The sequence below is a fragment of the Neophocaena asiaeorientalis genome, unplaced genomic scaffold (assembly GCF_003031525.2).
Source record: "Neophocaena asiaeorientalis asiaeorientalis breed wild unplaced genomic scaffold, Neophocaena_asiaeorientalis_V1.1 scaffold680, whole genome shotgun sequence".
Lineage (NCBI taxonomy): Eukaryota > Metazoa > Chordata > Mammalia > Artiodactyla > Phocoenidae > Neophocaena > Neophocaena asiaeorientalis.
The window spans coordinates 231,019-243,350 of NW_020171816.1; the positions used below are offsets into that span (position 1 = coordinate 231,019).

At 40.9% G+C, this 12,332-nt stretch overlaps 1 protein-coding gene across 2 annotated transcripts in view; it reads right to left on the bottom strand.

Annotated features, from left to right (window-relative positions):
* RBM6 (RNA binding motif protein 6) overlaps positions 1-12,332 on the bottom strand; it is a 111,116-nt gene that overhangs the window by 54,227 nt on the left and 44,557 nt on the right. For both annotated transcript variants that reach the window (XM_024737470.1, XM_024737479.1), the window contains one exon: positions 8,795-8,868. In XM_024737470.1, coding sequence (XP_024593238.1) covers positions 8,795-8,868 — 74 coding nt within the window. The remainder of the gene's footprint in view (positions 1-8,794; positions 8,869-12,332) is intronic.

A 12,332-nucleotide genomic window follows, 5' to 3' on the forward strand; every position in this document is an offset into this window, starting at 1 on the left:
AAAAAAAAAAAAAAAAAAAAAAAAAAGCCCAAGGATTTCCCAGCAGCACTTTCATTTCAAATCTATCAATACTTCAAAATAGTCCTTTCCTTTCTTTCTTTTTTTCCTTCTTTTTTTGGGCTGTGCCGTGAGGCTTGTGGGATCTTAGTTCCCCAACCAGGGACTGAACCCAGGTCCTCAGCAGTGAAATCGCTGAGTCCTAACCACTAGACGGCCAGGGAATTCCCCTTTCCTTTATTTCTAACTGTGTGGATACTAAAACAGAAAGCCCACTCTGTACTGAGCAACTACTGTGCACTACTGAGCAACTACTCTGCAACTACTGTGTTGAGCAACTACTGTGCACAAGCTACAGGGCCACTTCAAATGTGGCTTGTTACCAATTCCATCCATCACCTTTCAGACATTTAGTTTAAATGTTCTTCTGTGGCATGTAGATACCATTAACAAAGAAATTCTTCAGACATTTTACGATCAAAGCTTTAAATCTCTAGCTTCCAGACAAACTGATATACCACCTTTTTTTCTGTAAGTGAATCTGTATTTTATTTTAGACCCGGATTCATTCCCGTCAGGCTGGGATCCTGAACTAAATTCCATGCTAAGTTTAAAGACTTTAAAACTTGAGATATAGTTCGCATACCATAAAATTCACTCTTCTTTGGTACTTTGTACAATTCAGTGGGTTTTAGTATATTCACAAGGTTGGTCAACCATCACCACCAACTAATACTAGAACATTTTTACCACCTCAGAAAGAGCCCCTATTACCCATTGGCAGTCACTCACTATTCCTTCTTGCTTTCCCCCTCTCTATAAGAACCTGGTAACCAATTATCTACTTTCTGTGATAGACCTCTTCTTCTCTTTATATTTTCCTTTGGAAACGGTGTTCATACAGATTAAATACAAATTTCACTTGGTCATAGATTTTGGTAAAATATGTATCATTAGTATACAACATCAGCATTACTAAATCTCACCATGAGAGATTAAAGATAATTATTTTTTAATACATTTATTTATTTATTTTTGGCTGCATCGGGTGTTCATTGCCGCGCATGGGCTTTCTCTAGCTGTGGCGAGCAGGGGCTATTCTTCGTTGTGGTGCCGGCTTCTCATTGCGGTTGCTTCTCTTGTTGCGGAGCACAGACTCTAGGTGTACGGGCTTCAGTAGCTGTGGCACGTGGGCTTGGTAGTTGTGGCTCGCGGGCTCTAGAGTGCAGGCTCAGTAGTTGTGGCGCACGAGTTTAGTTGCTCCACGGCATGTGGGATCTTCCCAGATCAGGGCTTGAACCCGTTTTCCCCTGCATTGGCAGGCGGATTCTTAACCACTGCGCCACCAGGGAAGTCCCAAAGATAATTATTAATCTAGATAAGCTTATCCATGATTATCAAAGTCATACCATCAATACTCTTAACAAGAAATATGTACATATTATATATAATACATATTACATAGACATGTATTTATGTATCTAGCTCACATACAAATGAGCTAGAGGGCGGAATGACAACATCTGAACAATTAGCCCTGTGGAGAACGGAGACACAAAGACACATGATAACCTCCAAGTTCAACTTGAATGGAGAAGACACCCAATAAACATTCAATGTCACCTGTGGCCTAAGTGAATTCTGTGACAGAACTACCAGCAATGCTAGATTCAGAAACAAGGCTCTCCACCATATGAGTGCTGGAATGGCCATGATCGTCTGCCCTCACATGCCTGGATGCCTGTGCACTCATCCCTCAGACACTGTCAAGACAGGTGCTACCCAGCCTCTTTCACTTTCAGTCCAGACACCCCAAGTTTCATGGGAGAGACACTGTGCAGCACCACGGAACTGGCTGTCAAAGATCTAGCTGCCACCCAAAGCACTGCCTCCACTTTTCAGGCATCTCTGCGTCCCAAGAGGTAGATAAGCAGCCAAGAAAAAGGAAGGCAACCAAGTAGAGTCCAGTGTTATAGAATCACCCTGTACTACTGAGTGTATACCATATGCTAGCTGCCATACCAAGCACTTCACATACATTACATACTTTAATCTCACAATTGCTCTGAGGTAGGTACTGTGATTATCCCTCCATTTTATAGATGAGGAAACTGAGCTTCAGAAGTTACAAGAGCTAGGAACTGATGAAGCTGGAATCTTAAACCTGTCTGTGCTCTTAACACTATACTGTCTGGAGGTATACAAAGTCATAAACCAAAGCTATAACCAAGACCACAAAGGGAACTGTGCCTTTGTATAACCCCTGTACTAGTTAGTTAGAATTATACAAATTCTGCTTGTTTTTTTTCAATAACTGTCTGTAATCAAGTTCCAAAATTAGCACTTTGCACAATCCCATTTTTATAAAGTCAAACATTAACTAAAAATACAAGCTGGGGGCCTCCCTGGTGGCGCACTCGTTAAGAATCCACCTGCCAATGCAGGGGACATGGGTTCGAGCCCTGGTCTGGGAAGATCGCACATGTCGCAGAGCAACTAAATCCGTGCACCACAACTACTGAGCCTGCGCTCTAGAGCCCGAAAGCCACAACTACTGAGCCCGAGTGCTGCAACTACTGAAGCCTGCATGCCTAGAGCCCGTGCTCCGCAACAAGAGAAGCCACGGCAATGAGAAGCCCGCGCACCGCAACGAAGAGTAGCCCCGGCTCGCTGCAACTAAAGAAAGCCCACGTGCAGCAACGAAGACCCAACGCAGCCAAAAATTAATTAATTAATTAAAAAAAAAATACAAGCTGAAAGAAATATGGCAACAACAAAGCACAAGGTTAAAATATACAGGCACATGCCCAATTTAGAACAAATTAGGAACTAAATTTCTTCCAACCACAGAAATGAACCATGTGTAACAAAAATAATCATAAACCTCATTATAGGAGACACATTGGAAATTTCCCTTAAAACTGCCAAATGATAAATATTTACTTTTCAAATTCAAGAAAACTAAACTGACTCCAGCTTAGAGTACCTTTTACAATTATTGGAAAAAATCTGAGCTAGGCAACGCCAGTGGCTAGTTACCAGAGTTTAGGGTTTTAAGGTCACAGGCTAGATTCCCAGTGTGGTCTAACCATACTCCATGCCCCACATGTGGTATGTCTCTTGCACTTCCTCTTGAGAAAATTTAAGATTTGATCACTGAGGCAGGAGAAACACCTAGAAAGACCTGATAATCAGTCCCAATCAGCAGGCTAAATAAGAAGTACTGTTGATGTAAAAATAATCCCCTGGACACTGCCACCAAATCCTCTTTTTAACCATATACTCCATGAAGCCAAAACTGGAGCTGCTATAATTTAGGACTTTCTTGTCCAGTCAGATGAGAAGTTGTGTGCTAATAACAAATAAACACTCAATGTTCACTGCGCGCCAGGCCCAGTTCGAATCACCTTACATGCATTAACTCATTTAATCCCTAGAAGTATGAGAAGACATTGAGACACAGAGATGTTATGTTATGCCACTTGCCCAAGTAACATAGTAGAAGGTGACAGAGCTGAGAAGCAACCCTGAGCAGTCTGCCTCCAGAGTCCATGTATTTACCTACTGAGCTAGTTGGATGGAGATCAGAGTCCATATATTTAACTACTATGATATATTGCCTGGTGCCCAGCCAAGACTCAATCACTGGACAGGTAACCAAACTGCATAATCAGAGCATCAATCCTTAAAATCATTTTTAAAAAATATTTTATTTATTTATTTATTTGGTCGGTTGTGCCGGGTCTTAGTTGCAGCAGGCGGGCTCCTTAGTTGTGGCATGCAAACTCTTAGTTGCAGCATGCATGTGGGATCTAGTTCCCTGACCCAGTATTGAACCTGGGCCCCCGGCATTGGGAGCTCAGTCTCAACCACTGCGACACAAGTGAAGCCCCCTTAAAATCATTTTTAATTCTCCAGAATTCCCCAACTCTCCGGTGAGTGAGAATCTTCAATTGTTGATTTACACACATTTTAGAATTCATCTTCCTTTCTGTTTCCCACCAATACCTCTACTGAGGGCACTCAAGAGAAGGTACTGAAATTGAGATTTCCAGAAAGAATGGCATGACTCAAGCCACAAGTTATATAGCTGAGCTCTGGCCAGGATGCCACATTCTCTTCAGTGAAGTAGTTTTAGGGTGAGGGTTTAGGCAACGCCACAGCCTTGCAGGTATTTATAAAGATTATTTTTTTTTGTTACCTGGAAAGCACACAATTCAAGTACTGAAATGTTTCATACAATATTGCTAACAACTTAAATAAGATTCCAACAAACTGAGTCTCAGCTCATTTTTTCCATCATGGCCTCAACAATGTCTTTCCCATCCCGCAAAACATAAGCGTTCCCTATTCATCTCATTTTAATCACAAGGACAGATCCCATTTAAGATTTGGCTTCCTTCACATACCTTCAGAAATACCCTGGCCGTCCTGGTATCTTCAAAAACTCAAACTCTCTTAAGTTTGTTGACACAAAAAAACACTATTTCATAAAACTTCATGTATTCTACAGTCTTCATCCCACATACTAGAAAAAGCCAGTGTCTGAAGGAATTTTCACGTTAGGTGATAACAGCATCCTTTTCCCTTGCACTATATAAAGTCAGGCTGATTCTGTCATGTAGCCAAGTCATCTTTAGTTAAAGAAGGTCACTGATGCTAATAAGGTTGAGTAAAAACTGCAGAGAAATGAATTATTCTCCCAGAGCCCTTTTATAAGGGCACTTTAGTGACTATCTGGTCAAACAGAAATAGGCAACAAACATCATACCTGCAAATTTGAGAAAATAAAATGCTGCAGACCAAATGACAACGGTTTGAGAGAACTAACACAACTGGGCAACCATTGAGAGATATTCTAACACAATGCTTCTTACTCCCCTCCCCAAGTCCCAGTGCAATGGTACACAAAGAGAAAGGAGATAATAGTCACTCTCAATCCTCAGGGACTTGGACAATAAAGAAAGCCAAGGGTACATGACACTGCTAGAAATACCTTTCCCAGGAAGGGATAGAATAAAAGGTTCTGCATCTCAGTGTTTGCTGGCTTTATACTTCTCCTAGACAGAGATGGTGACGGTATGAGCTGACAGACCTCTGTAGGAAATTACTTTCCCAGACAGACAGCTGCAGGCTAAGTGATGCCCTGATGAGTCCCCTTGGCCACCATGCTCAGTACTGCTGCAGAGCATCCTACTAGTTTGATGTCTCCATTAAGGCACTGGGAAAGGGCTAGAGGGGCCTTAGTTATCATCCTGAACAACCTCATTATGCACACATACCCCACAATATCTGACAAACCAAGCTGACAGAAGGCTCCTTTATCCCCTTTCCCAGACTTGTAAGTATCAGTCAATGATAAATAAAAGACATTTCACATCAAGAGTCAGGATAGTGAAGAGTTATAAAAATCTCAACCCAAAGCATTTCATAGAACCCTCCTCAGAAGCATATACACAGACTACTCAAAGGTGCCCTGTAGATGGTGACTCAGAATTCATACTAACTTTGTCTATAAGTAAAACTTGGACGGAAGGAGCATGGATGAATAGACATCTTCCACAAACACTTGCACCTTACTCCAAGGAGTAAGGACTTCGTCCCTCACATTCTTATGTCTCTCATAAGATTTTAAACTGCTGTGTTATTGGGAGCTTGATCCACATCCATTTCCTTAAGGAAAATCCAGATATAAAATTTTTTTTCCCAGAATTATGATTGGAAATTACTTGACATGAAGAAGAAGAAGAGGAGGAGGAGGAGACGACTGTCTAATTTCAAATGCTTACTAGGTATCAGATGCTATGCTAAGTGTTCTGTATACATTATGCACCAAGAGTCACTACTCAAATTCTATGTTATTCCTCAATAAGTTTCCCTAACCACCTCATCTAAAACTGCCCTCATACGCATTCTCTCAATACCCTGCTTCATTATCTTTATAGCACTTAGCATTATCATATATTATTTTAAATTTGTCTACTTGCTTATGCTCTGACTTCTATCACTAAAACAGAAGTTATATAATCTGTCTCATTTACTGCAGCATCTCCAGCATCCAGAAAGGTGCCTAGTACACAGCAGGCACTCGTGAACGCATGATCTCGTTTAATCCACTCCAGGGTCCCATGAGGTACTGGTAACAGAGGGAACTGAGGCCAAGGGAGGTTAAGAAATTTGCCAGAGACAACCCAGCTAGGAAGTAACATCTGACTATAGAAGCTACACTCCTCTTTTCTATGCTATACTACCTAATTACAAAAATCCCCCTGAATATTCCATTCTCAAAATTTTTCTCATCAGAATGATTGGTACACATCTGAGCTGTGGTAAAGGTTATTAGAAGAATACTGACTGGGTCATGAAGTCTATGCAGTTCAGCGAGAGGATTCTATTGCATGGCAGTGTTAGCAGTGTGACCTCTGTCCCATGGCTAGGGGAAGAATAAAAATCTAGGAAATCGGGTTGACCGAATAAGGATATGGTGATATCTTATTAAGAAATAACTCCAGGGCTTCCCTGGTGGCGCAGTGGTTGAGAGTCCGCCTGCCGATGCAGGGGACACGGGTTCGTGACCCGGTTCAGGAAGATCCCACATGCCGCGGAGCGGCTGGGCCCGTGAGCCATGGCCGCTGAGCCTGCGCATCCGGAGCCTGTGCTCCGCAACGGGAGAGGCCACAGCAGTGAGAGGCCTGCGTCCCGCAAAAAAACCAAAAAAAAAAAACCAAAAAGAAATAACTCCAGTGAATACTGAAAATGTTATCGGACAGAATTTGGAGTTTATCTGAGAGAACACTCTATGGAATCCATGAGTACCACATAATCTCTGTCACCTTTCTTAGTATGAGATTATAAGGTCCTAGAAGACAGAGGCTGTCTCTTATTTGCTCTCCTGCACAGAGTGACATATGCAAGAGCATGGTTACCTGTCAAGACATTCTATTTCACAACTAGAAAAATTCTGGCCTTGCTCCTGCTTTATTCTGGTGTCCTATTCACTGGGCAAAGGTCATTCATGAGGGATCTGGGAGAGTGTTCAAAGAATGGGTGGGAAGGGTGGGGGGAGATATGTCTATAGGCCACACCCCCTTGACACTGCTTGTGTAAATGAACATTTTTCTAGGTGTACCTCTAACAGAAATCCAGCATTATGATAATCCTTATTTTTAAAGAAGGCTGCCCTAGTTCTATTTGACATTACTCTTTAGGAGGCTGGATACTTTAGATAGGATTTTTTGGGGGATAGAAGGAAGAGGCAGTTAAGACACAATATGGTTATTTTTAAGATTATATAGCTCTGATAAAAAGCAACATCCCTCTAGGAGAAACACATAGTTGGGAGAATGATACTAAGGAAATGGCATCTGCCATGGCTCCCCATTTATGTTTCTACCACTCACAATATTCTTTAGTACAGTGGCAAAGGATTTAAAGATTACTCACTGATAAAGACAAGATGCTTATGAATTAAATGAATGTTCTCAAATTAGGACAGATTGCTAGAATGGAATCAACCATAAGCATACAGACTAGGACTTTTATTCCTCTCTCCAAATATTGGCAGATAGCATTTTCTGACACATAATTAGTATCTGTTAAATGACTGACTCAATGATGGACACTGAACAAATCAGGCAACGAGAACTCTGTGAAGGGGATATAGTCCTACTGCAGTCATTTTCTGAGGATCTAACAGTATTTATACTACTAACAACAGGAATGGATACATCAAGTTTCCTCTAATTACTTCTTGATCCCAGAGGATTTAGAGCATGTCATCTCCATTGCCATAAAGGGGGAACACGGTCAAAGAAGGGAAAAAGTTAAGTGTGATGAGCCATGCTGCATGGAACAAAGCTGATGAAAGGGCATTCGGCTATGAAAGAGAAACAGTTCTCATGCAATACTACTCTTCTCTGGCAGAGCCTTCTTTTAAGATTCTGGGTGCATCGCAATCACAATGTTAAGCACAGGCAGTGGGTACATAAAAATCAAACTGTATCACTAAGCTTCTTTCTCCCACTTTACAGATGGAGGAACTAACACACCACAGAGAAAACAACTTTCCCCAAGGAAACACGATGACAAGGATTCTATCCATTTCATAATTCCTCCCAAAACTACCAGGCAGCGTTCAATTAAAGACCCAGATGACAGTTCTAGGTGGCAAGCTAAATACATCTAGGTGTTTCAAACATAAGGTAAGTACAGATTCAGATTCACCAGCTCTGACTATATGCAGCTAAGAACTTGAGTACGAAACCCCAATTTGCAAAGAACAATGATGAATGCAAAAGACCCCAACAATCAACAACTAACTCTCTTCTCCCCATTGGCCCTCTTCCAAAAGTAGCACTTGCAGGCAGGACCTGAGTGCCACAGGAGTTGCCATCAGTGGTCTTCACCCTAGGTCTGGGTGTTAAGTACTGACCTAGAATTCCTGTGCCAGGAAGTTCCTTCAGATCACAGACAGGCAAGGATCATTCTTTGCATCTGGATCCCAAGCTCAGTCACATCCCAAAGGGAAGCACTCCAGACCTGTCATTTTTTTCCATCTACTGTCCTTGGAATATGGTGCAACTACAACTGAACGCTATTTTTAAAAATATACTCTGTGCCCATTAACTCTTCTAAAGAAACCTTCCCAGCTTCTTTTAAAGTTTCTCCTGGTTGGAATGTGGTATGCTCCAAATACAGATTTCTGGTACCTTTCCAAAGTTTAATCATTTGAAGCTCTCCCTCCCCATACATAAAAAATATATCCTTCCAGCATCATTTGACCGAAGTATAAAGCAACCTGGTTGGCCTCCATGCATCCGATGGCATCTTCCAAGAGTGAAAACTCCACGCAGACATAGCCATAGTCGTAACCTGGGGACAGCATTTAAATACAGACGGGAGTGGTGTTAGTGCCTTGAAAACACAAAAGACACACTTAAATCCCCTGTTTCTGAACCCCTTAAACACAAGCCCTCCCCATAGCCCCCCCCACCCTCCCCTGTACTAGGCAAAGCTGCTACCCCAAACAGAAAAAAGTACTGAAGGAAAGTCTGGATGTTTCTGGACTTAGAAAGTCATTCCAAAATGGCCTTTTCTATTAACCAAGAAGATTCTTTGCCCTCTTTAGTACTGTTGATCTGGTGAGGGTGCCCCAGAATTGGGTAATCCCACAGAAAGTTCAAAGGGGGACCCGAAACATTTTAACCACAGGCTGAGTCTTCTGGAAAAACAAGGTCAACAAGAACAGGAAAGTATCTGGAAAAAAAAATGTATACCGAGAGAGGAAGGAGAAGCAATTATCTCAAAGCTATACTAATAGTCACCACTTATCAAGCAGAAACCACCTTCAAAGACAGAAGTGCTGACAGACTGAGGCAACTATATACCACAGGAAGCTTCTGGTTGGCAGGGGACAGACCATATCAGGTCTCCTCTTTTTTTCCTTGTTTCAACTCAAGCCATAAGCCAGCTAAAATCTTTATGAAAGGAAGAAGGTATAAAAGCATAAGTAAGTACAAATGGCTGGGTCCAAAACTGTGCTTATGCACAAAGTTGGGGTAGGCTGGGGGAGAGACAGGAATTGTTAGCAATCAGTACATGTTCAAGAATTGTATGTACCATCAGAGCACAAAACATCCTTCACCATTTTCCTGAGCAAGTGTCATTTGTGACTCTCGTGACCCATGAGATGGGAAGTCATGGGATTTACAAGCTGACAAACTCTAACACTAACCCCATCCTATAATTTCCTTGATACGGCCACCATATGACTACAAAAATATACTTATTAAAGCAATGCTCCACAAGTGGCTTCCATGTTTCCTCCACTGCCTCACAGGGTAAAGAAGTTCATCTTTAGGAGTGACACTGTGCAGATGGAACACCAAGAAAAAGATGTGATTTGCTCAAATAAGAAATAAAACTCAGGGGCTTCCCTGGTGGTGCAGTGGTTAAGAATCCGCCTGCCAATGCAGGGGACACGGGTTCGATCCCTGGCCCGGGAAGATCCCACATGCCGCGGAGCAGCTAAGCCCATGTGCCAGAACTACTGAGCCTGAGCTCTAGAGCCCGTGCTCTGCAACAAGAGAAGCCACGACAATGAGAAGCCTGCGCACCGCAATGAAGAGTAGCCCCCGCTCACCACAACTAGAGAAAGCCCCGCGTGCAGCAATAAAGACCCAACACAGCCAAAAATTTTTTAAAAGACACAAATAAATTTATTTTTTTAAAAAAAAAGAAATAAAACTCAGGGAAAGAGAAACCACACAAAACCTAGGTCAATTTTGAGCACAAAGTATATATAATAATAGAAAACTGGTATCATTGAATCAAGGTAATAAAGGCCAAAAAAAGAAAAAAGGAAAAGGAAAAGGAAAACAACAACAAAAAAGCTAGGGCAAGAGAAAATATAACTTAAAAACAGACCAAACTTGGTGAAATGGGTTGGATCCCTTGTCACATGGAATGAATGGCCTGAAATGTTTTATTATGATATAGGTAAGGCTTTAGATCTGTTACATACTCCAAGTTCATTATGAAATGTTACAATGGTATAATCTGATTCTTCCTTTGAATTATAGGAAATGACCAGGAAGAAAAGAAAGCTACTAGAAATCTCAGCACCCGCTTAGGTGGACAGACTTTCTACCTGATTTCACAGCTTTGACCAACACAGATTAGAACTAACCCCTGGAATCTCTATTTAAACTTACCACAACAGAATCAGTCTTCTCTAATTAGTAACTATTTAGAGAAATGAAACTGCTTTAGAGAAACAGTATATGCATTTGTATATACCCTATTAACAGGAGAAATTGTTTTGTTACATATTTCCTTTCAAGTGGATTTCTTGATTCAACTCAGTGAACATCTCATACATAAAACATTCTGCATTTTGTAAAGGGCTCTGAGTGTTCTTGGGAAACACTGCAGAAGAGCAGAAGCAACTAAAGTGCCTTTTATCACCAAGTATCTACTGTAAACATTCAAATGTACGTCCACAATCAGAAAGGGGCAGCCACAGAACAAGCAGATATACTCTCAAGTGTGTTGATTACCTCTACAGAACATTGTCAAAGGAGCATCCAGGTGTGTGGAAAGCAAACCCTCTCCATAGCTGCCAAAATGAAAAACACAGAACACCAACACCAAATTGGCAAAGCCCTGAGTTTCCTTTCTGTTCTTAAAGAAGTAACTATTGTGGCCCAGAGGAGCACACGGAATCTATGTGCAGAAAAAGAAAGGATTCATAGCAACATTCATACTTTGCTAAAGAACAAACAGACTTTGATACTAATGTCACTGCAAAGGAAAAGATACTAGAGGAGACATAATGAGCATCTAGAGGAGACATAATGAGCATCTAATAGCATCTCTATACATTCCTGAGATATTATATGTTGACAATGTACTTCAGATATAATATTTAAATTTATAAGCCCAACATTCAACTTCTTCTGCCTGAAACTTTATCAAACAAAAACAGAAATTTAAAGTTTAGGGAATTCCCTGGCAGTCCAGTGGTTATGACTTGGTGCTCTCACTGCTGGCGTCCAAGTTTGATCCCTGGTCAGGGAACTAATGTGCTGCAAACCATGCAGTGTGGCCAGAAAAAGCAAAAAAGTTTAACTATAATACCTAAAACTTTAAAAATAAATAAATAAAAATTAAAAAGGACCAAATCTTGATCCAAAGCATTTTGTGTGTCCAAGACTCAGAGTTGTACTATAAAGATTTTCATAAATTGCCAAAACGGGTGATGATACCAAGTAATATTTACAAAGCACTTGTAGGTGTAAGACTGTATTCTAAATATTTTACATATAGTTAATCCTCACATGACTATCCTATAAGGTAAATATTATTAACCTCATTTTACCCATCATGGGGAAGCAGTCAAAGAAGGAACAAGTAATTTGTTCAAAATCACCTCAATGGTAAGGAGCAATACCTGGCTTCAAACCCAGTCAGTCCAGATTCAAACTGATGCTATTAACCACTACACTGTATAAATTAATCTGATTTCCAACCTCCACGGAGCCCAATCACAGAAAGGATCCCACATGCCTGAGCACAGATAAGACTATGTCTATAGTTAAGAAATATTGAAATTTGAGCACAACAGTTATTTTATTCTAAAATATCTATGGCAGAACCATTGTGAGTGGGCCTGACTGTGCAAGTTAGAAAGCATTCACTTTCATGGACTGAATATACTGGCTATCAAAATTCTTCTGAAAAGACAAAAAAACCCAAAAGTCTTGTTGTAAATGATGGCTATAAAAATTACAATATAAGATACTTGATATAGTATATTGAATATAGTATATTTTTAA